Source organism: Ochotona curzoniae, unplaced genomic scaffold (assembly GCF_017591425.1).
Source record: "Ochotona curzoniae isolate NIBS_2020 unplaced genomic scaffold, NIBS_Ocur_1.0 contig_4792, whole genome shotgun sequence".
In the NCBI taxonomy this organism is placed as follows: domain Eukaryota; kingdom Metazoa; phylum Chordata; class Mammalia; order Lagomorpha; family Ochotonidae; genus Ochotona; species Ochotona curzoniae.
Genome location: NW_024466389.1, coordinates 6609391 through 6637211, shown reverse-complemented (window position 1 = coordinate 6637211; position 27821 = coordinate 6609391). Strand labels below are relative to the sequence as shown.

Below are 27821 nucleotides of genomic sequence, written 5' to 3'. Positions count from 1 at the left end.
AGGGTTTCCAACTAGGTTTTATTTTAGGTTCCAGTAGGGTCAGCAGTGAAACAGGAGTAACTCGGGCAAACACCGAAGAGGAGACTGGCGGGCACACCTTGCACCCCAGCAAGTGAACAAACAGGACAGAGCTAGCAGCATCCAAGTAAAGTGCTTCCGGCCACACTTCCTTCAGAAAGGGTCTCTCCTTCAGACTTAGATCTGACTGTGCAAGAAGCTTCATAGTTCATTTATTCCCCAGGGGCTAGGTTGAAAAAAACTCATGTGTATTCTATTTTTTTTTTCAAAAAGAGCACAAAATTCATTGGAATTATGTGACACTGATTTCCTGACATGCTGCAGGGTAACCCCATGGCTCCCCAACAAGGCCTGGTATCACATTCAGATGGCTCTCATTGTCACATGTCACCCTTGACAAAGTCCAGCACTCCTGCCCACCCCACAGAGCAGATGCAGGGTGGAGGCGCAGAAGGTACAAGGATTACCGATTCATCTCCCCACAGAGGATGGTGCTGGGCTCAAGGCCAGCAGGACACACCTACCTGCTGAGGCCTGCCTACGAGACTGACCTGCTGGAAAGGTCTCACTCCCTAACACTGCTTTCCGACCTCAACATCTGGGGACAGAAGCCGGCCCCCACTTGTGACCCCATCGGCAGGGGGCTGTGGGTCTCCAGGGCCAGGGAGGGCACTGAGCTCCCCACTGTTTTGCAGCCACCTGCAGAGAATGGCACAGGGAGCAGTCTGGGGGACAGGTGGTTGAGGGCAGCTCAGGGCAGGGAGGGGATGGGGACATGTCTCCGGTTACAACAGGGACGCTATGGAGCCAGTGGGATGGGGCACAGCGCGGGAACCCTTAGCAGAACAAGGTGCACTTCCCCATTTCCCGCTTACCTACTCCCACCCTTCCTTTTACATTCTTTAACCACTTGGTCCAGGCCAGCTTTTACCACAACAAAACAAGGCCATCCAGGTGACGGCTCCACCCAGAGCAAGGGACACGGGCCCTCCTTGCCCCATGATGGCTTCCCACTCCCCCAGCACCACATGCATCCAATGCCATCCAAATCCCTTCTCGGCTCTCTTACCACTCAAAACCCTCTGTGGCGCCCTTCCCTCTTCTAGGGTACTGGACCTGCCTCAGCCTCAGGCCCCAAGCCTGAAGAGCATGACAGATGGGAGGAAACACGGCAGCTGGAGGATCAAACCCAGCGGAGCTGCACGGCCTTCTCAGGACGGTGCCTAATGCTTCTGGGAATACGCCCAGTCCCCTAGGGCAGCCTCCCTGCAGGCGTGCTGGAGTGCCAGGAGGGTAGTGCACAGGCCACTGGGAGGTGGAGCTGTCTGCCTAGGCGTGCCAGGTCCAGTGTGTCACCCTGCAGTGCTGACTTCCTGAGACCTCATCAAGTCACCGACTCATGCTGTCAGGTGGAGCTGATGAGGTGGAGGCAAGCTCCGGCTCTTACCCCACCCACACTGCACATGGCGCTGTCAGAAAGTCTCCCTGGAGGACTGAGCACAACTTCCTGCAAGAGCAGGCAGAGGGGGAAATGACTAGTGCTGAGGGCTGGGAACGGTATGACACAGGGGTGCTTTCATTCGGCAGTGGCCAGGACCAGAGCTGCGCTGTGGGGCTGGTGTCATTGCCCCTTCTCTGCGCAGGCTCCACTCCACGGTGCCCACTATCTGCTGGGCTGCAGGTACTGGTGTGTGAACATGTTGAGCTCGCTGTCCAGCCACCCAGCTTTATTCCTGCAAGGAAACAGTCAGTGTGCAACACTGCATGCCAAGCCAGGGTCAGTACTAGCAGCAGCACCCTAAGGACCTGGGACAGGGGGCCTTCAATCACCCGCCAGTAATCCTGCTTACTTCATTATACCGACAGAAAGAGGCCCGCAGAGGTCACTAATGTCGCCAGGTTACACAGTCAAACAGATGGAGCTGCAGGGCTGGCACTACTGTCAGACCTGCTGGGAGGTCTGGCTCTCTGTCAAGCCAGGGCTTGGGGCCCTGACACATGGTCCTTTCAAGGCTCAACTCTGTCCCTGAGACTGACAAGCAGCTGCCTGAGAACCCCAGTGTGCCCCTAGGGAGCACCTGTCCCAGGATGATGGCCAGGGAGGGTGGGGCACAACCGCACAGGCTGGGCAGGGAAAGTCCCCACTCGGGGCGGGAGGTTGAAGGCAGTGCCCTCTGCTGTACCAGCCTCTGCTCTGCTACCCTGTGGGCCTCTGTAGTGGGGGCAGGGCAAGAAGTGCAGGGTCCCCATGTCCTGATGCTGTCATGGGCCAAGGACTCCAGCAGAGCCCCACCCTGTGCCATTCTGTAACTTCCATGACAAGAATATCACACAGGAGAGCCAAGCTGAACGAGCCCAGACCTCCAGCCTCCTGCTGACGCCCACTACAGGGCTCAAGGCCATTCCAATCCCGGCTTTGCCAGTCACCACTGGAAAAATGTGGAGGGCACAGCAGGCTGGCTCACCGCTAGGACAACCAGTGTGTGTCTGTCAGGACCCAGGCACAGGTGGCCTCTAGTCCTGGGCTGGCCATTTCCTGTAGGATCCCAGATAAGTTACCAACGTCCCTACCTAGGAAATGGAGTTGCCACAACCCTCGCAGACTGTACAGGGCTTCAAGGAACAGCTCCAGCGCTCCGAGCCCAAGTGCCAGGGGCAGTGAGAACACAGTTTGCTGAGCCTCCAGAGCTAGCCCGTCATGCCCAGCGGCTGGGGTGGTGCCAGGGATGCATGCTGCCTGACCAGCCTCACCTGAGCAGCTTGGCTTTGCTCTGCAGAGCATCAAGTGCCTCGATTTTCTTATTCATGGTGCCAATCTCCTGCTCCAGGTTCTCCCGGGTGACATCCACTTGCTGGCAGAGATGAGCAAAGGTCCCAGACAGTTCCCTGGGTGGGAGAGGGGAGCTCAGTGGGACACCTTACTGTTGGCACAGGATACTACCTGCAGCAGGACTGCAGCTGGGCCTGGCCACATCCCCGCCAGTGCCTAGGCCCAGAGCCATGCCTAACTGGGCAGAAACTTTCCTTCCCCTGTTGAAGCTGGGAGCAGTTCTAACAGCCCTGCACTTGGCATGACCACGGCGTGAAAAGCACCTGAGCAGAGCAGCCCGGCCTGGGCACAAGGAACCAGAATCCATATCCAGCTCATGCTGCTACTGCTAACCAGCCACATGGAAGGGGACGTGGCAGGGGACACACGACTATTCTCCGAATAGTCCTCATCTTGAAAAACAGGAGCTGCCTCAAAGGGTTCGAGGAGCAAATGAAAACCATGCACAATGCCAGCCAAAGGATCTGCTGCACTACAACACCAACACCTCCTTCCCCTCCCCCAACCTGACAGGTGCCCTGAGGAACACGCAGCCTTCCAGAACCACAAAGCTGTCCACACCCACACCCTTCAAGTTAACTTCCTCAGGCTCCACAGCAAGAGTACCTCCTTGTCCCACCTTTCTCCTCTGTGGGGAATCAGCAGCATCCTACTGTCCCAGTCCAGGATTGGAGGCGTCCCTGAGAGGTCCCTGTCCCCAGCACAGGCACTGCCCAGCCGGAGGGCCAGGGTCGGGTTGCTGGGAACCAGTGGTTCCCAGGCCAGACCAGCAGGGGCTGGGCTAAGCGCGGATGGGGAAGACCTCCCTGGCAGCCGCGGGACACTCACTGCTGGACCTGGTGGCTGCAGTTGGAGCCCGTGTAGCTGATGATGAGCTGCAGCTTCTCACTGGCATACTCCACAAACTGGCGCTTAAAGGCCCGCTCCTTGGCCTTGGTGGTCCAGGTGAGACGCTCGTAGACATAGAGGAGGCCGTACAGCCCGAAGGACAGCGCGATGAGCCGCCAGCCCACCGCCTTCCACACCTGCAGAGGGACGCGGTCAGCATGGCCAAATCTCTCTCGGGACCAGCCCTGTGCTCCTGGGACCTGCTGTTGCCAGGGCCATTCCAAGAGCCCTAGCCAGGGAGCCTGTCCCCTCGGATCCCACCAAGGCCAAGAGGCAGCTGGAAACGAGGGGAACTTGGTGTTGGCTCTGTGATTCACACCATGTGTGGGATGAAGACCAGGGCCCAGGATGAGGTATGAGGTATGGGGCCTGTGAGAAACAGGAAGTGTCTTTCTGGTTGAGCAAAGCTTCAATGGGTCAACAGCTCCTGTGAACGGCCCAGGCCACATGGCTGTCCATGACAGGTCCTACCTCCCAGCTTTCAGGGATTGGTAGGCCAGCATGGGGACCACCCCAGCACTGAGCTCACCCACCCCCCACCCCGTCAGCCCAAGCAGGCCTTGCTACTGACCACGCCTCCAACAACCAAGATTCCCATGGAGGTCCTTGATGTCAGGGAGGCCAGGCCTGTAACCATGGAGACCATGAGCTCCTCCTGGGTGAGCGAGCCCTGTGGCAGCGGGGGCATGTTGGGGTTAGCTGGTGTCAGAGGCACAGGGCGCTGGACCTGCAGAGAGAGTGACAGCAGAGGTGAGAAGAACGCAGCAAGTCCCATTCCAGTAAATCCTCATCAACCCCCAAGGCTAGGGGAGCCAGGACAGGGACACTGACCAGCTCTTCCTTTTCCAACAGGCAAGGAAGGAAAACGAGCCCTGCCTGCCACAGATGGGACCAAGCTTCCACTACAGAGCTTCACAGGCAGGCATGGGAGCAGTGGGCCTGTCAACGCACTTAAGCATGGTACCCACACCATGACACCAAAGTTCCAGCCCAGAAGTGGGTCCACCCGGGTCAGGAGTCTTGCTTGCCTGGTCATTGTAGCCCATCAAGGCCCGGCGGCTGTTCTTGGGGCCTAGGAACCTGTTCACCAGCATGGTCCATCCAAGTGAAAAATGGAACTCAATGTCCTCCTGAAAGTCGGCACACAGCTTGTCACAGTTGAGGTCGTAGCTGAGGGAGAAGCACTGGCGAGGGACCAGCATGTCTATCTGGCTCCGCATGGACACCGGAAGGAGGGGTTTCAAGCCATCTGCCAGGGCGCAAACAGGGCGAGCCTGTCAGCGTAGCCATGCCACACCTGCACCAAGGCCCAGGACACAGGGCATGTGAACGGTGCCCAGGACAAAGTGGCATACACTGAAACCACACCCCAGGTAAGCTTTGATTTTAGTGCAAAATCTTTCTGAACTCCATGCAGTTTTTTTGTAATCCACATTTCCCATGAGCTTTGTAACGCCTATTGTTTGCAGATTTCTAAACATTTTATGCCAAAATTAATCTCTCTCTTCATTCCATTTTCCACAATTATTTTTCAAAGCACTCCCATACAGAACAAATTCGCAGGAGCCAGTATTGTGGGGCTGTGGACTGGGCCACCATCTGCAATGCCTCATCTCATACCAATGCCAGTTCAAGCCTCGGCTGCTCCACTTTTGAGCTAGGATGCTGTTGTTGTGCCTGGGGTAAAGCACTGGACAATGATTCAAGTGCTTGGGCCATTACCCACATGGGAGAGCAGGATAGAATTCCTGGCTCCTGGTTTTAACCTGGTCATTGCAGCCATCAGGGGAGTAAACCAGCAGATCAACTCGCCAGGATCCCATATGGTCACTGGTTTGTATCCGGCAGCCCTGCTTCCCACCCAGATCCCTGCTTGTGGCCTGGGAAAGCAGTTGAGGTTGACCCAAAGCCTTGAGACCCTGCACCCATGTGGGAGACCCAGAAGAAGCTCCTGGCTCCTGACTTTAGATCGGCGCAGCTCCGGCCATTGAGGTCACTTGGGGAGTGAATCATCAGACGGAAGGTCTCCATCTCTGTCTCTCCTCCTCTCTATATATCTGCCTTTGCAATAAAAATAAACCTTAAAAAAAAATAAAATAAATGGGGAAAGTGAGAAAGGCTGGGGGCGGGGAGGAATGCAGATTGCCTGGGGAAGGGGGTCTGGTGACATATTTGAGTGGAAGCAACTAAAGGCATGTTTGACAGGGAGGAATGATGTCTGGGTCTTCCAAGGACCTGGCCACAGCACTCACAGGTAGGCAAGGGAGCTGAAATGGAGTAGTTCAGAGGGAAAACTGGAGGGCATGTCTGGGTCAGGCCAAGGCACCCACCCATGTGGGAAATCTGGGCTGGGATAAATAAATAGCACTGTCTGCCGCCCACTGGCACTCACCAAAGCTGGGACTGGTGGCCATGCCTGGCTGGGACAGGCCACAGTACGCAATTTTCAGAGCAGGGGGTGGGCCACATCAGACTAGGCCATAGCTTGAATGTGACAGAACCAGATCTGGGGGCAGATTCTGTAAGGAAATTGTGGGCTTGCCTCTGTGGGATAGCAGTACCCACAGGTTTGCATGGAAAGCTGAAGTGGTGATGGGCCGAGTCAGGCTGGACTATGGAACTCATATGACACTCACGGAAGTGGGGCTAGAAGGTGGCTGAGCTGGACCAGGCTGCAGCACTGAGGGTAGACCATGCCAAGCAGGGCTGCACCTGCCAGCACACGTGAGACACAGGCCTAGAAGTGAGCCTGTTAGGACTTGGGAAACTCCCTGGCTAGGCTACAGGTCCTGTTGGGGAGCACAAGAGCCGTGGCTGGGGTAGGCCAAGCCAGGCAAGCCTACAGCATTCATCGGCATTTGTGTGGGTTGGGCAGGGCAGACTGGGCTAGGACACTGGCATGCATGAGTCAGGACAAGGCGTGGGCCATACCAGGCTGGGCTAGGCTATAACACCTGCCAGCAAGAGTTGAGACCCTGGGTGAGCCATGCCAGGTTAGGCTGAAGCACCTGCCACCACGTACAAATTCAGGGGTTAGAAACAGGCCTGGTAGGGAAACTCTGAGAACCCTTTGCCAGGATGTAGTTCCCACTGATGAGTGTGAGAGCCAGAGTTTAGGGTAGATAAGTCTGGGCAAGGCTGAAGCACCCACTGGTGCTTGTGAGAGCCAGAAAGGATGCGGGGCAGTTTGGCTAGGTCACACTACCCACAGGTGTGTGCCAGGACTGGGGGCAGGCCATGTCAGGCTAGGCCACAGTACCTGCTGGCAAGCCCAAGACCTAGGACTGGGAGCAGGCCTGGTAGAACTTGGGGAACGTCCTTGCTGGGCTTCTGCATCCTCTGATTAGCATGAGAGACTAGGAGGAGGACAGGCTGGGCTAGACCACAGTACCAGCTGACAAGCACTGGGATTGGATGTGAGTTATATCAGGTTGGACTATAGTATCCTCTAAGAGACACAAAATCTGGGGCTGAGAACATGCCTGGTAGGGGAACTGTGGGCACTCCCCTGCTGGGCTGCAGTGCCCACTGGTGATCATGAGAGCCAGGGTTGGGGCGGCCCAGCTGGTCAAGGTAGCAGCACCATTTGGCATATATCTAGGCTGGGTCTGGAAGGTGGGTTGGGCTGGGCTAAGCTGCAGCACCCATGGACATGCATCAAAGGCAGATGGGATGCAGAACAGACCAGGCTAGCCAACAGCACATTGGGGGCCCAGTGGAGTGGCCTAGCGGCTAAAGTCCTCGCCTTGAACACGCCAGGATCCCATATGGACTCCGGTTCTAATCCCGGCAGCTCCACTTCCCATCCAGCTCCCTGCTTGTGCCCTGGGAAGGCAGTTGAGGATGGCCCAGGGCTTTGGGACCCAGCACCCACGTGGGAGACCTGGAGGAAGTTCCTGGCTCCTGGCTTTGGATCAGTACAGCACCGGCCATTGTGGTCACTCAGGGAGTGAATCATCAGACGGAAGACCTTTATCTCTGTCTCTCCTCCTCTCTGTATATCTGCCTTTGTAAAAAATAAATAAATCTTTAAAAACAAACAAACAAACAAACAGCACATTGGAAAGCCAGGGCTGGGGGCAGGCTTGATGGGAGTTACTGGAGGTCATCCCAGCTAAGCCGCAGCACCCATCAGTTCATGTGAGAGATGGGCCTAGGATGAAACTGATCAGGCAGCTGTGTCCACCAGTATATGTGTTCGCCCATGCAGGTGATGGACTAACCTCCATCTTCCATACCTCAAGTCTTCCCACCCTAATCAGAGACCCACATGAGTATGCATCCCTCTCAACTATGTAAACAATATTAAAAGTTAAATTATTTATAAAACTGATGTCACATAAGAAAAGTTATTATTGGGGCTGGCACTGTGGCATGACAGGTACCATTGCAGCCTGCGGCACCAACATCCCATAGGGACGCCAGACTGAGTCTCAAAGGCTCCACTTTCAACCCAGCCCCCTGATAATGCCCCTGGGAAAGCAGCAGAGGACGGCCCAGGTGCTTGGGCCCCGACACCCACGTGGAGATCCATAAGAAAACTCTTGGCTTCTGGCTTTGACCACAGTAGCCATAAACCAATGGATAAACGATTTCTCTCCCCCCTCTGTCATCCTAACTCTGCCTTTCACATAAATAAATAAATCTTAGCAAAAGATTTCCATCATTTCAGCAGAATGGTCTCCAAACCTGACCTCTGGGCATTCCCAGAGCGCCAGGCCCCCAGAGCTCGGCAGTACTAACCTATCATGTCCTGCTGCATGGTCTGCAGGGAGTTGGTGATGGCCGTGGAGCAGCGGTCAGACATATTTCGGCCCAGGCCTTCCTCTATATGGCGATGAAGCTCCTGAAAGCAGAAGGAGGAGACTAACAAAAACAGCACCCCCAACCTGGGGAGGGTATGCTATCCACACCATCAGGTGACTGCAGAAGGCTGGGGAGTGCCAGTCTTGTCTCCTTGACTTCTATTTCTGCTGCCATCTGCATGGTGATACCACCCAACAGCCAAGGAAAATCAAAAGTTGGAGGGGGTGGGAGACCCTGTCTGGCACACCTAGAGCCTTGGGACTCACATTCTTATAAACCTTGAGGACCACTGGAGAAGGGTGGAAATCCATCTGGTACTCGTCCACCAGCACCGACAAGCGCCTGATCTCCTCGGCCATTGCCGTGGACACCTGCAGCAGGACAAGGGTGCTATAAATGAGAGAGTTAGAGCGGGGCACCACGCTGCCACACCAAGAGATCCCAGCAGACTCCAGCCTTCCCCAGCAGCCAGTAGCTTCCTCAGCTGATCAAGTGCCCATCTGAGAAGTGGGACGGACAAGAGGCCCACAGGAGTCAGGGGAGCCTAGGATGACACAGGAGAACCATGGAACCCGTGGGGAAGTTTCATGGCTCTGAATCAAAGCCACAACTTCCTTCTGGAAAGCGGAGAAAGCCTCAGAGATGAAGATGTATGAAATGACATTTTCCCAGCACCTCTACAAAGCACTTTCCCCTCGTGTCTCACCTGCCTTTCCACCTCCTCGGTAATTTGCTTGATTCTCAGTCGGTAGTCCTGAGCCAGGAGCTCCAACTGCTTGTCAATAAATCTCAGTCGGTCTTGCCGTTCTTCACGCATTTCCAGGCAGTACACCCTGCAAAGGGAGAGGGATGCTTAGAGCCTGCCTTCCCACTTGAGGAAGTAAAGAAGCAAGTGGGGTTCGGAGTCCCCTCCTACTCTCCTTACTGAGCAGGATTTTACCTAGCCATCCAGGGGCACAGTCTCCCCCTTCCCAAACAGGACACCACAGCAAACCACTGGACTTTCCAATCTTCCACGTGGAAGAAAAGGCAACAGGACAGAGCAGGAAAGTGCTTATGGGAGTTTAGAGCAAGTTCTGCCAATACATAGAGGAAAACAACACTCAGCCACACTAATGCTCACGGAAACGATCAAAAGAAGCCTGGCAAGAACAAGCAAGTCTGAAGCTCTGGGAAGAGCCAAGGAGACACGACGAGTTCATGCAAATAGCACTGGTGAGGAGATAAACACTACAGCTGTTCTGGACAGCAACAAAGTAAGACTACAAAGGCAGGTACTACACAACAGGACAACTGGGAAGAGCCTGATGAAGAGACCCAAGTGGACACACAAGCTGATGCCTGCTGCAGTGGGGTTTTTGAAGGCAGAGAGATCAGAGCAAAATGTCCCACCCTCATCTACATACATCTACACAGAACACCTGTAAAAATCAAAGTGAGCAATAAACATGCCACTTAGGGTAGCCGTTCACCTGTGTCTATCTTGTTGGGAACCTGAGACTTACTAATATGCACAAACTCAAACCCAAGAAATCTGGCAAACAACCAAGACCCAGAGAAGCAGTGTTGACAGGAAGGCAGAGCCTGGGGCAGCGGCCTGGACCATAAAAGCACTTGAGCCTGGGGCAGCTGTTCCTTAGGACCTCCAGGCCAAGGGCCCTCCAAGGCCACAGGCTCACCTTGCCCTCAGAAACCATGACTCAAGAACTGTGACAGTGCTGACACTGCAGATGAGGCAACCTGTTATTCTTACTGTTTTTATTTAATTTGTACTTTAACTTAAGTCAGAGTCCAGTTGGTTAATCTTAGTGAATGACAACTTGGCATGATGCAGGAAAGCCCCGTTTAAAAGAACTGCCTACGACTTGACCCACTGTGAGCTATCTTCTTTTCCTGTAACTGAACTGCAGTAAGAGACATGTTTGTTCACAAAAAAAAAAAAAAAAAAAAAAAAGGAGGGGGAGAGATGTGGCCTGGCATTGTGGCACCACAGGTTAAGCCACTGCTTGTGACACCAGCATCCCACATGAATGCAGATCAAGTCCCAACTGCTCTGCTTCCCATCTAGCTCTCTAAGGCACCAGGGAAAACAACAGAAGACGGTTCAAGTACATAGAGTCCATGGCACACTAGTGGGAGACCCGGATGGAGTTCCAGGCCCAGGGATTCAACCTGGTCCAGCGGTGGCCACAATAGGCATTTGGGGAGTGAACCAACAGATGGAAGACTCAATCTCTCAGTCTCTCCTTTCTGTCACACTTTCAAATTAAAATTTAAAAAAAAAAAAAACTTTTTCAGTGAGACAACTGCACACATTCCACCACGGTGCCCTGAGCAGTCAGTGACAGTGGGACATGGGCCAGAGTCAGGGATCCCACCCTTATTTGACTGTAAGTTAGCAGAAAGCAAGTCCTGGCATGTCTGTGTGGGTGAAGCAAGGCTCTTTACATCAGGCTCTGTTCTCTGCTCTTCTTACATTCCTCATGAGCGGCACCGGGTCCCAGGCTCTGGAAACAGCCATGGGCTCCAGGTGCAGACAAGCCTCCCACCCCAGGGGTTGCACTGCACACACCCAGGGGCATGACCAGGTACTAGTGGCCAGGGAAGGGCCTTGAGTGGAGCTTAGAGGCAGCTTTGCCTGCAGGGCACAGCCTGGCTGCCTGAGCCAGGACAAAGTGTGGCACTGCCCAGCAGCCCTGTCTGCCTGTGGCCTTGGGCTCTTACCGCTGCTCCTGAGCCGCGATGTGCAGAGAGTCCATGATGAGCCGCACGGCCTCCGCGATCTGCTTGGCCCGGACTGTGTGCTGTTCAAATTTGGTCTTCACTGCAGACTGAGAGATGCACTCCTGGAACAGGCAGAGACACTGAGGGAGGTGGGGGCCGCCAGGGCCAGCAGCCAAGGGCCAGGCTTGGGAGGTACACGGTCACCAGACACCAGAATCAAAGGACTCACCTCAAACCTCCTCTCAAAATTCTGAAACTCAAACATCCGCACCTGAAAGCCTTCGGCAAGAGCGCCCCCTAGGAGGAGAACACTGCATTGGTTGGGAGACAAATGGGCAGTGTAGACAGCACCTGCAAGCCCACCCCAGCAGGCACTCGGCTGGACACCAGCTGGACAGCAGAGCCTCACTCCAGGCTTTCCATGTCTCATCTTTAGAACAATTCTCAACTGACTGACTTGGCCTGAGTCCAAACATCTCACCCATTAGGGAAAGGAAGCAGTCTGTTCCCATGGTTACCTCCTTCGGGCATGCCCTGGGCCTTCTGGATCCTGGCATTGAGCACTTCCTTGGCAGACACAAAGAAGATGCGGTCCCCGGCCTGGGCCCGATCCACCACACCCAGCTCGTCCACCAGGAAGCCGGTGCAGCGCTCCATGTGCTGTCGCCGCACCTAGAACCCAAGCAGGTGGGTGTATGTGACCGGGGCAAACGCATGTGGATACCTCCTGAAGGAGCCCACAGCCTCCTTCTACGGCCTCTAAAACACAGTACAGTCACATGGCTTAAGATCTGAAAATGTCAGTGTGCACACAGTGAAAGGTGGACTCCCTTCTCTGCTCCCCAGCCACCGTGTCCCGGAACACAGCCTGCCATACTTCCAGGATATGCAAGCAGGAATCTAACCACAGGCCCCTACTACCTATCTGTGGGTTCCACGGGAAAGGAATCCATACATGGAGAAACCTGGGCTCTGCACCGACAAGCCACATCCTCCCCTACACATCTAGAACCCATCCTCAGCACCCCTATCTCACAGGTGAGGAGACAGCAAAACTAACAAAGACAGGGCTTGGTGCGATGCCACCACCATTCATTTGGGTGCCAGTTCGTGTCCGAGCTGTTCTACTTCCCACCCAGCTTCTTGCTAATGGCCTGGGAAGGCAGTAGAGAAGATGGCCCAAGTCCTTGGGCCCCTGCACCCTTGTGGGAGACCAGGATGAAGTTCCAAGATGCCGGCTTTGGATCAGTCCAGGCCCAACTACTGTGATCATTTACAGAGGGAACCAGAGGATGGAAGGTCGCTCTCTGTCTCTGTAACTCTGACATTTAAGTTAAAATAAATAAATCTGCTACCCTCTTTTCTTTCCCATGCTAGCTGTGAGCTGTCAGTGTGGACCACCTGTTTTTACTCTCCTTCCCTGGATGGAGCCCTGCAGATGGCTGAGCCAGGTCAGGACCGACGGACTCTTTATGAACCAAAATGAGTATCTGGCTCTAAACGCAGCCACAGCAGTGCAGCGCCTCCCAGAAAAGGAAGGGCTGTAGGGAGAAGCATTTGTAAAACTACCAGAGACCTTTGGCAAACACTTGAGAGACCTTTGGTAATGAAATTAACTCAGGGAACTCAAACATCTGATGCCTCCAGGGAGTACAGAGTCCCTGGGGGTGGGGCTCACGGGTAACAGACCCGATGGCACCTACCTCCTCCATGTACTCGGGCTCTGAGGCAGACGCATCCCAGCGGTTGTTAAGGATGAAGATATTTGGGCGGGAGAGTCGCTCACTCACCTTGTGGAAGAATTGCTTTTCCTAGACAAGGGGCAAGACCTTAGAGGACGAGCTGGGCCAGTCGAGGCCCCCTCAGCCATCCCCCAAGCCCTGGAAGGGAGAAGCAGCAGAGGAGTTACCGTCTGCATCAGAGTGGACTCTGAGTTGGCCACGAGCACAAACACATCTGCATCCAAGCAAAATTTGTCAATCCAGCTGTCCAGCTCGGTGGTGACATCAATGCCAGGGCTAAGGGCACAGAAACAAACCAACATGGTCAGGCAGAGAGCCCTGTGATCCTGCTGTGAACAGACCCGGTCCTGGGAGGCAGCCAAGCTGGAGAGGCAGAAGTCCCACCTGGCCCTCACTAGAGGAGACTGTCACTACCGTCTCACACCCCTGCAGAGAGCCTGGAGGTGTGCCTGCTGAGCACACCCTGTCAATTCTGTCAGAACGCAGACACTCGTTTTTCCTTTGGGGCTACAGGATTAAGGTGGCAATCCAGGTCAGTACTACGAGCCTGTATTTCTTGGTAGTTATCAGCTGTCACAAAGCAGGGACAAAACCTAACGTCAATTTGTCTACCAACCCCTGCCTGCAGTCACTACCCAGGATCCTGGGGCTGAGCCTGCAATGCTCCCCATTTCTGAGCACCTGCCCTCTCTCTCAAAGCCCATCTCTTGGACGTCTGAAGGGCCCTGCGGCCCCGGGTACCGCAAGCAGACCCTGGATGAAGCCCACGAGGCAGGAGGGCTCGGCTGTACCAACGGCAGGCAGTAATATTTAAGCAGCAAAGGAGCAGGGCTCAAGGCCTCTGGCCTGGCTCTTCCAGAAACAAAAACCCAGAGCCGTGGGCTGGGACCTCCCCGACAGGCCCCTCCTCTTACCTGTCCATCAGCACGAGGTCGTCCTTTAGCAGAGGGCACTTGGAGTTGGGCCACATCACGCTTACCAGGCTGCCAGCATGCAGCTGCTCGTCCTGATGGAGGGCGTGGGCCAGCTGGTTCACGGTCTGATGGTGGAGCAGGGAAGAAAGAGCTAAGCAAAAGTACCTGGCCATGAGGCTTGGCGTGCACCTGCCATGCAGCCCAGGGGCCTGAGATTGCTGCCAGCTGTGCACCACTCTTTCCTTCATTTTAAAGATAAAAAGCTAAAGCCTGGGAGCTGTTGACTAATACCAACTTTCCTCATTGCTCTTCATAGCTGCTTTCATGAACGTTGTACGAAAGCGAGTCTGCACCACATGATCAATTCCTTACAAACCAAAACCAGCATCCAGATTCACCTGGGCATGCAGCTGCCTCTCGGAAAAGCCCAGTGGGTTGGTCGGAATCACAGAGCAGAGACAGATGCACTTGCTGGCAACATTCAAGGGACAACAGGCACATGTTCCCGGGTGCAAAGAGCACCTACAGGGCCATAGGGCCTCGCTCCTGGAACTCCACATCCCCGATCCCCAAAGCTCTCTGGACATCTGCTCCCAAGCGGGCTCCATATTCCACCCAAAGAGGCACTGACACAGGGGACGCACGGGATGGCTTGAACACAGGCCCACACACTCCTGGGAGCTGATAGGACCCCTCACCTTCACGCTCTTCTTCTCCTCGGAGCCCTCAGTAAGGAGGAAGGCCTCATGGCCGTCTGTGCCCTCTACCCGCAGGAAGCAGTTGGTGGTGTGGCCGATCCCGGAGGGCAGAACTTTGTCCCACAACATGGCGTTGATCACCGTGCTCTTCCCATTGCTCGTCCTGCGAGGGGCCATGACTGAGTGGAGCATTCCACAAAAATGAGCAGATGCAAGAGCCAACACCCGCCCCGTAGGCCCACCAGAGCCAAGCCAGCCACAGCAGGCTCTGCTCCCTCATCTGGATGGCCAACCCCTGTAGGACAGGCCTGTGATGTACCCTCGTGTGTGAAGATCACTGTCCTACAGCACCAGGCTGGCACGTGCAGGTGAACCAGTCTGGAAAGGCCCCATCACCTCTCTGCCTCACTCGCTTGCAGGAACTGTCCGTATGGTCCACAGCCCCGGAGCCCCCTCATTGGTCCTCTACGGCCATCTGCCTCAGTGACCTCGGTAGAGGGACCCCTCACAGCCTGCTTTCTCCTCTGCTCCCAGGACAGCCCACCTACCTAAGTTGTTTCAGGCTAAGGGAGGCTTCCTTTAGCATTCGGGTCTAGCACACCCGTATCTACCCTCTGCCTCTCAAGCAGACCTCAGCTCTGCGACCTCGCCTGCTCGGGGCCTCAGAAATCTCTGCCTTCTTTCCCTCACGCTGCAGCTGCTCGGCGCATCCCTCTCGCCAGGTCTTCCCTGTGTCCCACAGACAGGCGGCCTGCTAGCTCACCCAATGGGAACCACAGCTCCCAGGGGAAGACCCAGACTCTAATTTTCTTATAGATGTCTCCTGGAAGGCCCGGCACAGTTGCCCAGTGTCTAAAGTCCTCGCCTTGCATGCACTGAGATCCCATATGGGTGCCAGTTCATGTCCCAGCTGCTTCACTTCTCTCTTCCAGTTCTTTGCTTGTGGCGTGGTAAAGCAGCAGAGGATGGTACAAAACCATGGGACCTGTACCTGCATGGGAGACCTGGAAGAAGCTCCTGGCTCCTAGCTCTGGCTCGGCTCAGCTCTGGCTAAAGCAGCCACTTGGGGAGTGAACCAGCAGATGGAAGATCGCTTTCTCTGTGTCTTCTTACCCCCATAAATCTGCCTTTCCAATATAAATAAACAAATAAATCGTTAAAAAAAAAATGTGTGTTGGGCCCGGCGCGGTGGCGCAGTGGCGCAAGTGTTAAGGTCCTCGCCTTGCACACCCGGGATCCCATATGGGCACCGGTTCTATCTCGGCAGCCCCGCTTCCCTTCCAGCTCCCTGCCTGTGGCCCAGGAAAGCAGTCGAGGACAGCCCAAGGCTTTGGGACCCTGTACCCGTGTGGGAGACCCGGAGAGGCTCCTGGCTTCGGATTGGCATAGCATCGACCGTTGCGCTCACTTGGGGAGTGAATCATCGGATGGAAGATCTTCCTCTCTGTCTCTCCTCTCTGTATATCTGCCTTTCCAATAAAAAATAAAATAAATAAATCTTTTTAAAAAAAAAACAAAACAAAAAATGTGTCTTCTAGACCTTAAAGTGTGAAAAAGAGGAGAGACGATGGCTAAAACCACATAACTCTTAAAAACAATAAAACACATGTGAAAAGCTTCATGACATTGGATTTGGCAATTATTACTTGGATATAATGCAAAAAGTACAGGCAAAAACATACAAACAGAATAAATTGGACTACATCAAAATGAAAGTACATCTGTGCACCAAAGAACAAGATCAACTCGGGGCCGATGGGCAGCACAACATCTAATCTGCCTGTCTTCTACCGGTGCCCATCTGGGTGCTGGCGGAGTCCCAGGGTTCCACTTCCAATCCCACTCCCTGCTTATGACCTGGGAAGGCAACAGAAGAGGCTCAAATCCTTAACCCCCGCACCCATGTAGGAGACCCAGAAAGAAGCTCCTGGGTCCTGATTTCAGATTAGCTCAGCTCCAGCCTTAGGGCCACCTGGGGAGTAAACTAGCAGATGGAAGACCTCTCTATCATTCCTTATCTCTCTGTAAAATCGGCCTTCCAAATAAAAACAAATTAATCTCTTTTTTTTTTCTGAAAAAGAACAAGATCACCAAAATGGGGGCAGTACTGTAGTGCAGCATGCTAAGTCACCACTTGTGATGTCAGTACTCCTTACGAGAAAACCAGACCAAGTCCCGGCTGCTCTACTTCTGACCCAGCTCCCTGCTAACGCTCCTGGGAAGGCAGCAGAAGACGGCCCAAGGGCCTGGGTGCCTGCCACCCATGTGGAAGATCACATGGAACTCCAGGCTCTTGAATTTAGCTCGGCCCAACCCTGGCTACTGTAGGCATTTGAGAAGAAGTCTGTTTCTCTCTCTCTCTCTCTGTCTTTCAAACAAAATAAATCTTTAAAAAGGAAAAAAAAATCTTACTCCCATAGGAAAAAAATAATCAAGAATAAAAAAAAATCAACCTACAGAATGACAGAAAAGATTTACAAATACCCAAAATATATTTTAAGGCGCTCTCAACAAACAACCCAATTCTAAAAACTGGCAAAGGACCTAAGCAGACACTTCTCCAAAGAAAACATCCAAACGGCCAGTCAGCACATGGCATAACTCATCATTAGGAAAACGCAACTCAGAGCCACGATGATGTGCCATCTCACTCTTATTCATGTGGCCATCATTAAGAGGAAATGGCAAACATTAAGGCAGGCAGGTTCCAGAGACACAGATGGGAATGGTGTCACGCCTACCATTTGGAGCAACATCCAGTGCTCCCTCAAAACATCAAAGGCAGCACCGCAGCAGGCCCCAGCAGTCCACTGCAGGGCACACCCTCAGGCACCGGACTCAGGACCCAGGCAGAGCTGCGCACAGCTGCATCCCTGGGAGAGTGACCAAGCAGCACATGGTCATCCATACAGTGGAACACAGGGTAACCTCAGAAAGGAGGCAGCCCCGACACACGGAGGAGCGTGTAGAAGACACTGTCCTGAGCCAGTCAGCGAGTTGTGAAAACAAACACTGCACTTATACTCACATGAGGTTCCCAGGAAAGCCAAATTCTGAGACCTAGCACCCAGTGTGGCTGCCAGGGCCAGGGCCTGGGAGTTGGTTTTGTGTAAGGACAGATTTCCAGTCGTGCAAGGTGCACATACTCTGGAGCCTGGCCGCACACAGTGCAGGCACCCCTCACCTTCAACTACACACCTAACACAATTAGGGTGCAAGGTTCTACCTTGTGTGTTTACCCACAATTAAAACACACAGAAAAAGGCCAGCGAGGCACTGAGTCACGCCAGCAGCGCCCTGCCCCGGGTTGCTCTGACTGCATCCTGCACACAAGGCATGCCTTCCGCCAGCCAGAAAGAAGGAAGATTCAAAGGCTTCAAGACTCACCGGCCAAAAAAAGCCACTTTCATGTGCCGCCGGGCCAACACCTCACTGATGCCCCGCACTTTAGACAGGTAACCTTTGACATCCAGAACCTGTTCTTCCGTTGTAACCGGGTCCAGCTCCGCATTCCTGTAGGTATCTGGATGGGATTGAAGTCAGATTAAAGTAAGGCAGGCCGAAGTTGTGGCCTTGCTCACCGCCATCACCCATCCACCTGCATGGCCCCCTGCCATAGCCTGAGGACACTGCCACTGGGGAACCAGCCTGGGAACAGGGTGGCTGGCTCCAGGCTGGTTCTACCACTTCCCGACCCTGTGAACCCTTGTGGGTCTTGGTTTTCTTACCATAAAATGGAAATAATAAGAGATTCTACTTTGTGTGACTACTGCGAGAGCAAATGAAATGAAACCACCATATGCTATGGAAGCCTGCTGAATGGAAAGTGCCATCCATTCTATATGAATACTTACAGAAATTCTCTCCACAGGCCAGGCCAAGTACCGGTCACTTTGAGATTCGGTCTCATTTGATCCCAGCTACTCACACAGCTATCAGAAAATCAAAGGGCTGCTATGCAGCCTATGCCAGAGTACAGGTTCTCAACCATGCCAACCCTGTGCTTTGCGAGGGCCTTCCTGACCAACCTGGCCCCACTGGCCCTTCTCCACCTCCCCATATCCGCACGCTCATCAGCCCCCACCCCGTCCCGCCCTCAATGGTACCCAGACCCTCTTCCACATCCCCTGGAGGACTCACGCACTACCCTGGACCAGAGTAGCTTTTTCTATGCCCTTCCTCACCAAACCCACTCATTCTAAGTCCCTCATTGGCACATCCACAGCACCCTGCACTTCTGTCTTAGCATCAAGCCTAACAGCCTAACCATCTAGTCCCGGAGGTGCTATATCACCTGTCAGTTCCCAGCACTTAGGTTTGTGCAAACACTGGCTAAGTGAATAATGGATTTCTCCCAGTGCCTTCATGGGCAGAAGGCTAACAAATTATCACAGACAGCAGTACCAAAGCAACATCCTGCCCGCGACCCTGGAACACTGGCTCCCAGCAGGTGCTGCAGCTAACTGGGGAGTGCACAGGGGTCCAGTCCCTTAGGATGCTCCTATCACGCTGGAGGCCGACAGGCCCCAGCCCTGAGAACTTTCTCAAATCAGTGACATGCCACAGATGGCCGGCAGGTTGCCCCAGAAGCCAGGGACATGAAAAGAAGTGTCCAGGGCCAGGCACTATAACTTAGCAGCTAAAGTCCTCGCCTTGCACACGCCAGGATTCCATATGGGCGCGTTTGTATCCCGGCAGCCCTGCTTCCAATCTAGTTCCCTGCCTGTGGCCTGGGAAAGCAGTCAAGGATGGCCCAAAGCCTTGGGACCCTGCACCCACGTGGCAGACCTGGAAGAAGCTCCAGGCTCCTGGCTTTGGATCAGCTCAGCTCCAGCCATTGCAGCCACTAAGGAAACCAATCAGCGGGCAGATGATCTTCCTCTCTGTCTCTCCTTCTCTCTGTGCATCTGACTTTCCAATAAAAATAAATACATCTTAAAAAAAAAAAAAGAAGGGCCCAGCAGCGTGGCCTAGCGGCTAAAGTCCTCGCCTTGAACACGTCGGGATCCCATATGGGCACCGGTTCTAACCCCGGCAGCTCCACTTCCCATCCATCTCCCTGCTGCTGGCCTGGGAAGGCAGTCAAGGACGGCCCAAAGCTTTTGGGACCAGCACCCGTGTAGGATACCCGGAAGAAGTTCCTGGATCCTGGCTTCGGATCGGCACAGCATCGGCCATTGCGCTCACTTGGGGAGTGAATCATCGGATGGAAGATCTTCCTCTCTGTCTCTCCTCCTCTCTGTATATCTGACTTTGTAATGAAAAATAAATAAATTTTTTTTTAAAAAAAGTGTCCAAGCCAACCAGTCACGCAGGCTTAGACCCATCCTGATCCCTCCCTCATCTGGCCAAAGGCTACAGCCTAGGGAAGAGTCCTTGGAAGAAGCCTGTGGCTGTGCTGAAAAGCAAGAAGGAGCCAGCTGAGCCGCAGCTCTTGGTCCCAGCCCTGGGAGGCCCACCCTAACCCTAAGTACAGCTTAGGTCGCTCCAGGTCTCTCCCATCTGTGGAACCAGCTGAGGCTGTCTCACATTTTCATAGGAAAGGAAAGCAAAGCAGCGTCTCATCAACCAATGCCTGAAGTGTGTCTCTGTGCACAGCAGTGTCTGCGCAGGTGACCTGGACCCAGAGCAGGTGACAGCCTCATCTGTGCATGCCCACACCTGGGCGGGGAGTGAGCTGCAGTCACTTCAACAACTTCAAAAGGAGCCTTTGGAGCAGCCAGGCATACAGAGTTGAGAAGCCCACATGCTGGGTGGGTGACAGCAGGTGGCCAGCCAAGCTAGGGGCTGACAAGAACCCGAAAACCCCAGCTCCCTGAGCTGCTCTGCCACGGGGGAAACCAGGGGGCAGAGGAGCCTCGGCTCCTCCCAGACCCACCCAGGACCTTGCAGCCAAGCTGTCCTCCTCGGGGGGAGGGGGAGCCAGGGCTTTGAGCTCACAGCACACAAGTGGAGGCTCAGGACCCAGTCCTTCCAGCTGATACAGCAAGGACAAGAGTTTGGGCTTAAATTAGTGACCAGTACAGAAAGCAAAGGTGATGTGTTGCCTATTTATAGCCCTGTGGCCAATCTAAAAATAGCAAGAGAGGCATCCTGGTCAGATAACCAACATCTGAATAGTGCCTGGGATAAAAGGCGGCCAGAAGCAGGCCAAGAAAAGCCATGGACATGGCACAGGAGCCTTCACTTGGGTTGGGCGGAGTTCAGTCACTCGCAAGGCACCCAGTAACTCTCAACCGCACACCCAGTACAAGATTCACCTACTCCTTGTGATCCAGGATACCAAAACGCATGGGACTCTTCCTGAATTGTCAAGGGTAGTCCTGTGTGCCAGGCCCAGCCTTCCCAAGCCCAGCTCCACAAGATCTCAGGAGCAGAGCACCCCTGGCAGTGCCAGCCTCTTTGACCATAAGTTCCCTGCGAGCAGGGCTGCACCACCCCAGCCTCAATCCCATCACACAAACACCTTGGTCCAGCTGAGCAGAGCCACAGCTCACCTTCCAGAAAGGTGGCACTCTCCTGGATGTAGGCTCCTAGCTGCTCGAAGATGCCATTGATCTTCTTCTTGGCAGTGACAAAGTGCTTGAGTGGGGACGCATTCACCTCAGCCATGTGTCTCTTGTCCTTCTTGACTGTGATGATGGAGTTGCATCGAGGGAAGAGTAGGGACATGGCGCTGCAAGAGAAGACAGCCTGAGTGAGCCCAGGAAACTGGCTTGGGTTGACCAGCTGGGCGAGGCAAGTGTGATGGGAAAACTGGGACCAGCTCAGGGGCCCCCAGGACTAGAAGAAGGGGCAGTAAGACAGTAAGAGGCAGCGACTCGAGGGTCTGGACACTTGGCCAGCCCCCCGGCACACGGATGCCCAGAATCAGGAACCTGAGCTTAGGCCTAGGCCAGGGCCTTCCCTGTCTGAGCAGTAACCAGCACCTCAAAGAGCAACAAAGAGGAGTAGCCAAACTGAGGCATTCCTCTGAATCTCTGGCAGAAAAGTGTGACAGAAATCTGACTTTTCTTTCTTTTTTTTTTAAAGGTTTATTTTTTATTGGAAAGTCAGATATACCAAGAGGAGGAGAGACAGAAAGAAAGATTCTGTCCAATGATTCACTTCTCAGATGACCACAACGGCCAGAGATAAGACAATCTGAAGCCAGGAGTCAGGAACCTCTTGTGGGTCTGCCCCGCAAATGCAGGGTCTCAAGGCCTTGGGCTGTCCTTGATTGTTTTCCCAGGCCACAAGCAGGGAGCTGTATGGGAAGTGGGGTCGCTGAGATTAGAACCAGTGCCCATATGAAATCCTGGCGCATGCAAGGCGAGGACTTTAATAACTAAGCTATCGCACCAGGCCCAGAAATCTAACTTTTCATTAAAAAAATAAAAATTAAAGCAAAGAAAGACAGAGAGAAAGAGTATTTGCTGGTTCAGTCCCCAAATGGGCACCTAGGGTTGCACCAGTCCGAACCCAGGAGGGAGGAACCCCATCCAGACTTCCCACATGGGTAGCAGGAGCCGAAGGACTTAGGCCACCCCCTGCTGGTTCCTCAGGCACATCAGCAGGGAGCTGGATGGGAAGCAGCAGCCTAGACTTCAACAGGCACCACAATGTGGAAAAGTGGCTTAACCCTGAGCCGCAACACCGGCCTCTGCCTTATCTGCTGAACATCACCCACATGACAGCCAAGAGATGGTGGAGGTCAGCGTGTCCCCCCTTTCCTGGCCACTCTGCTGTAATTCCTGTCGGGGGTGCCTTTGTTGTGGTGGGGAAGAGAACAAGCAAAGCTAATCCTCCAATGAGAGGTGACTTCCACAACTCATTTTAAAACATCTATTGGGCTCGGGTGTAACATGAGAACACCCCAAAAGGTTGGTAGAAAACACATCTCACGACAAACTTTCCATGGATTTCCATTATTTTATCTTTTCATTCCACTGTCCTTCAGCTTCTCAGGTGCCCTTGTGCATGTCCCCACCGAAAGTGAACAGGAGCAGCACCACTGCTCCTCTCACTCCCCATCCCTGCCTCGCTGCTGTCCTCCCACACAGCCACACCAGCCCAGGGCTCAGAGACCTAACTCCAAGGTCCTAAAGATCCCTGGTCGAAGGCAGAGAGGCAGACAGGACAGAGCAGGAAGCACCCTCGTGGGACTGGGACTCTCAGACCCCAACAGGCAAGCTGTATTGCATATCCCACTAGGGGAAAAGCAACTTCCACAGCAGAGATCCTGACCCCGGCCAGTCAAAGGGGCCCAGGATTAGGGGTACAGTGTCCCACCATCCCCGCACCCGCATACTGCAAGCTGGGAAGAGAGGCACTGCCCAAGAGGACTCAAGGAAGCTGCTGAATGGCACCAAAGCGTGTTGAACAAAGTCCTGAAAAGCAGAAAGAAGTAAAAAACTGCAGAGACTGAGTGCCAAAGCTGACCATCCCAAAGAGTGGACACACAGTCCCAGAGCCCCACAGGAAACAGGAGGCTGCAAGCATAGCCCAAATCTGCACCATGTTTTGCAATGTTAACGGTTACTCAAAGATGGGAGGACATGGCCCCACTTCCACCTTCCTCCTTGGTGTAAGGCCCCAACCCTGAAAAATGCTTCCCAAGTAGGGAGCCCTCAGGCCTGGGCCTGGGAAGACACTAGTGCTCAGGAAAGGGATCAGGACATAATACTCTGGCTCCTTCCAGCAGGAAAGGAGGGTGTACGGAAATTCGGCTCACTGCGGCCCAGCGAGCGAGACTCAGAGCAGGCAGAAGAAAGAAAGTTACTCCAAGCAGAAAGCAAGGCCTGGGCTGCAGGCAGAGACGGCAGCAAGCTCCACATCCTCTTTCTGGGCTGTGTGAACGTCAGTAGGTTATTTCCCCCCATTACCCGGGTCCCCACATGTATACAATAGGTAAGACAGCAACACAAAGAGGAAGCCGCCAGGAGATGATGCAAGCAACGTGCTCGGCACTTGACACTTGATCAGAGCCCAAAGGTGGCTTCACATGACCTACAACAACAGTCATGAACGCTAGGAGCAAGATCACATGATGCTGCCCCCAGCTGGCCAGCCTTAGGGGAAGGGCGGGGCAGTGGCACCCACAGCTCCCCGACTGGCACCTGTGAGCCAAGGAAGGGCCAGCAGCAGCCACCCCTAAAGCAGACCTGCTTGCAGGACACAAATTCCCTGGTTTCAGCTGGGCTTACTGAAGGAGGCGCTCTGAAGGTTGCAAGCCCCAAGGATATGAGGGCAAAAGAGTATTCAGTAACTGCAAGATTCAAAGGCAGGCACACTGGGAAAAGCCTGGTAGTTCAAGGTTACGAGGTCCGCCAGGAGCTTAGCTGGTGTCGGAGCTGCCCTGGTTCTCACCAATTCCCGGCCTGCAGCAGCAGCTTCGAGGGGCTGGCATGAAACCTCCCGCTCACTCCTCCAAACCACTGACGGCTCTGGTACTTGTTCCCAGGCTGAGGTTCTGCATTTGTTACACCTGCTGCTTTCTGGCTCAAATTGTTCAGTCCTTTATCACCCATTTGGGGTACTCCTGCTGTCCTTCCAGATCCAAACCAAGGGTCACCCTCCCTGCGTGACCCCGAGCAGCAGGCAGGCAACCTTACTCTTGATCACATCCCCTGTCCCCAGAAAGACTCACGCAGAGCACTGACACCTGTCTGCCCCTACTTTAGTCCTCCTGCGCCAAGAGACACCCAAGGCAAGGGAACAGCCCTTGGGGGTTATCATCTTACACCTTCTCTCTCGCGGAATACACAAATCGTTTTTTGCTTAAAAAGCAGCTTTGGCGAAGTGTCTCTTCATTTGTGGAGCTCAATCAAGAGAGTTCAACAAGCTTAACCCTTCCAACAAGCAAACTGGACACACACATGCAAAAAAAAAAAGACCAAAGTCACAAAACGCACGCAGGAAAGCCAAGCCAGGGCCCCACTATCTCGGGGCTCGGCCGGTCAGCCAGCCCCTCACCCTTTTGGAGTGACAGGAGGCAGCTGGGCTCCAGTTCCTTCCCTGGAAAGCCCTGATAAATCCTCCTTGACCACAGGGCTTGCTGCAGGCCTGTGCAGCCCGTCCTGCAAGCACAGGGAGCCAGGGAGCCCAAGTCCAAGGCCGAGTGCGCACTCAGCAGCCCATGCCAGACTGCCTGCAGCTGCTCTCAAGATCACGGTTTCAGCATCTACAGCATGCAGCACTCACCAGGGCGTGAGCCATGAGCCCCAGCTGGACCCAAACTGCATGCAGAATGGGCTCAACTCATGGGACACCATCTGCAATCTTGCCCCTCCATGGGAGAAGCAAAGGCCCCGGGGAGGAAGTGCAGTCATGCAGACACTGTACCGAGTGTGGAGTTCCACAAGCACACTCAGTGAAGACACTGGTCCCTACAACAGGCTTTACGATTCTGAGGGCCACGCTTCAGGGAGGGTCCCTTCACACCGGGAGCGCCCCTAGCCCACCCAGAAAGTGCCAGCGGCATGATATTAACAGGGATTAACCACAAACAAAACAAACGCACAGTGGCAGGTGTGGGACTGCAAGCTTTGCTTCGGCACGGGCCGTTAGTTGATGAGTGTTAGGTGTCTAGGGTGCAGGGACAGCAGCTCCAAAAGTCACTGTGAGGTGCGCCTGGCTCCAGTCCACAAGTCCTCCTTACCCAGTTTTATGCACAGCAGCTCCTAGCAGGGCAAACAAAATGGATCCGCGGATCGTCTGCTGGCAAGACTGGAACAGAGGAGACGCTGAAAAGTTGGAACAAAAGAGCCCACAGGGCAGAGGAGGCAGACTCTCAGAGAGCTGCGATAAGAAGCCAACATCCACTGGGCAGAGCAGGGGAGGACACCCAGACAACAGAGAGAGAGCACACGAGGGAGACAGAGACTAACTCCTTCCAGGGAGCCCAGGAGACGCCAGCACTCTGTCAGCCTTAAAATGAGCAGCCAGGGAGCCCCGAGGAGGTGGGGCGGAGACACCAGGCAGAAAGCGCCAGCTCCACCCACCCGGAGGAGCCCGCCCCTGCCCACTTACTTTGCGGATGGTGGCAGACCTTCACAGGGTGGGCATCACGGACATGGCTGCAGCCCACGCGATGGAAAGAACCCGAGAGCTCCTCTGTCCTGGCTCGGGCTGAGGCCGCCGAACGACTCCGCCAATCCTGCCTCACTGCAGAGGAAGACGAGGAAGAGAGCAGGCCGCCCTGGAGGGGTGCGCCAAAAACACACTCACAACCTAGAACCAAACCAACTCAGGCCCGAGGCAGGCTGACTCACTGAGGTGCCAGGAAGCTGGGCTGGCATGTGAGGAGGTACCCTGCAGGCAGAGACAACCCGGGAGGCGTGGGAGCCTTTGCTGGGTATGCACAAACATGTGGTCAGCCACGTGCTGGGCAGAGGCCCTGGGAGGACCCCACAAGGCTGGGACAGAGAGAGGTGAGGCTAGACAAGCAAGACCAAGCACTGGGCCGGAAGGCTGTGGAAGTGCCCACCAAGGGGAGGAAGGGCAATGGAGCCTCCTTCGATCTTGGCCGGGGCCAGCAGGGGCTTGGGATGCCCAGAAGACTTACAACAATTAGCCAAGCTGCAGGCATGGAGTGGGTTGAGTCACCAGCCCTCCCAAACTCAGGTGTTTTCAACAAGGGGCTGCTTCACCCTTCCCAGCCCTTGAAGCCCTTTTCTGGGAGGAGGGAGAAGCCACCAGAACGTCAAGAAAACAGGGCAGGGAAGGAGAATGGGTGAGTTGGGGTTTGGCCTTCGGGCACCCCAGCAGCTCTCTTTTTCCCCAGCATAGTCTGCGTGCCTCCTGTGGGTGTGGTAGTACTGGGGTAAAACACAGTCCCGGCCCTCGAGGGCCTGAGAGGCAAGGCGATCGCTGCCATCGCTGCCCCCGCTGCCCTCCGCCGCCCCGGCCGTGCCCACAGCGCAGCCAGCGCCCCAGGGGGAGGGCGGGCCGCTCCGGCGATGAACGCGGGCACCTGCCCCGACCAAGTGAGGTCTAGATGCAGACAGGAGCCTGGGCAGAAGCGGAATACGACCGTGAAGGTTGGGAAAGTGGGCGCCCTCCACAGTCTGAGCGGTCGCCAGCCTCTTCTCGAATCCCGAGTCCCGCCCCCTCCCCTCAGGGCCATAGAGGCCCTGGGGCGAAGACGGAGCGTGAGGATGCAGGTCTGATCGAATCCTGGATCCCGGGAGCCCCAGCGTCCCACTGGCCCACGCTAGGATGCTCAAAACTGTCCATGCCGAGCCAGGCCGGTCCCACCACCCCGACGTGCTCGCCCTCTCACCTTCTTCACCTTCCCAGCCTCGCGGCGGCCATCACACCCACACGTCACCAGGGAGCGCCACCCTCGGGGCAGGCGTGAGGAGGGAGGGCGAGGGGAAGGCGCGTGGCAGCAGCTGTCGAAGTGTCGACCTGGCCGGAGTGAGACCGGAGTGAGACTCAGACCTCAGCCGTTTCGACACTACTATTCCCACGCCTCAGGCGTTCCGCGGCTCTGAGTTTCCAGAAGCTTTTACAACGCGCTAGTTCACGCCGAAGCGTCCCCAGATGATGACGCCATCGTGTGGCTCTCGCTGGCTCCTGGGAGTAGTAGTTCTATCGGCTGCCAGCCACGCCTGCGAAGGGCGGGGCTGCAAACTGTCAAAGAGGGAAAAAAAAAAAAAATAGGACGTGGGTTAGAGGTTCCCGCTTTTTTGGTTTGTAACCCCAGAGCCTGATTCCACGGTATCTACGAGCTCCGGAATTCAGACTTGGGTTTTGTAACGTAAGGAAGCATGTGGAAGAGGACTAGGCCAAGTGACTCAGCCGGGGACACAGAGGCGAGCTTGGACTCACTGCCCTTTGAGGCCGGGGGAGCAGCAGCGCCTAGGGATGGCTCCTGCTCAGTGCTCAGAGGATCTCACCCTCCCAAGACTTTTGGGGGCTCGGGGCAGAGAGAGAGCCCCCCAAGCTCCCAGGTCAGCTCACTGGGCTCTCATTGTATGCCAGGCACCAGGAGACAGCAGCCAGCTGCCTCCTGCAGGCCAGGTAGGGCTCTCTGCACAGCCTCTAGAGTTGAACCCCACAGATGGACGCAGCTGCGGCCAAGTGGGCTGTGTTGTGAGATTCAGCGAGACTATAAACCATCTTGTTCATTGTTCATATATGGATGACATGTTGAAATGATGACAAATGGGGTTAAAGTAAATATATTATGTAAGTTAACTGCAAATGTGGCTGCGGG

The 27821-nt window shown here is 54.7% G+C and overlaps 1 protein-coding gene across 3 annotated transcripts; it reads right to left on the bottom strand.

The window, feature by feature from the left end:
- MFN2 (mitofusin 2) lies at window positions 1-26931 on the bottom strand. 3 transcript variants are annotated; one of them, XM_040987929.1, is made up of 19 exons: window positions 26883-26931; window positions 25631-25765; window positions 21118-21296; window positions 18008-18143; window positions 14621-14783; window positions 13923-14047; window positions 13176-13284; window positions 12970-13077; window positions 11785-11938; window positions 11496-11563; window positions 11267-11388; window positions 9249-9375; window positions 8809-8913; window positions 8480-8582; window positions 4765-4985; window positions 4308-4463; window positions 3677-3873; window positions 2770-2904; window positions 1-1751 (listed from the first exon to the last, which is right to left on the bottom strand). In XM_040987929.1, the coding sequence occupies exons 3-19, from the start codon at window positions 21290-21292 to the stop codon at window positions 1682-1684; spliced, it is 2274 nt and encodes a 757-aa protein (XP_040843863.1). In that variant the 5' UTR covers window positions 21293-21296; window positions 25631-25765; window positions 26883-26931; the 3' UTR covers window positions 1-1681. The 3 variants fall into 3 exon arrangements, with proteins under 3 accessions (XP_040843863.1, XP_040843865.1, XP_040843864.1); XM_040987931.1 differs by lacking the exon at window positions 26883-26931 and adding an exon at window positions 25260-25344 and having other exon boundaries at window positions 25631-25786; XM_040987930.1 differs by lacking the exon at window positions 26883-26931 and having other exon boundaries at window positions 25631-25786.
- Between the last annotated feature and the right edge of the window lie 890 nt (window positions 26932-27821).

What these genes read in the sequence shown, in the direction of transcription:
- MFN2 (XM_040987929.1), bottom strand. Translation starts at nt 21,292, where the DNA reads ATGTCCCTACTCTTCCCTCGATGCAACTCCATCATCACAGTCAAGAAG. An exon ending in GACCTCGTGCTGATGGACAG is followed by an intron (nt 13,285 to 13,922) that starts GTAAGAGGAGGG and finishes CTGTGCCCTTAG; the next exon opens with CCCTGGCATTGATGTCACCA. An exon ending in CCGAGGAGGTGGAAAGGCAG is followed by an intron (nt 8,914 to 9,248) that starts GTGAGACACGAG and finishes GTCCTGCTGCAG; the next exon opens with GTGTCCACGGCAATGGCCGA.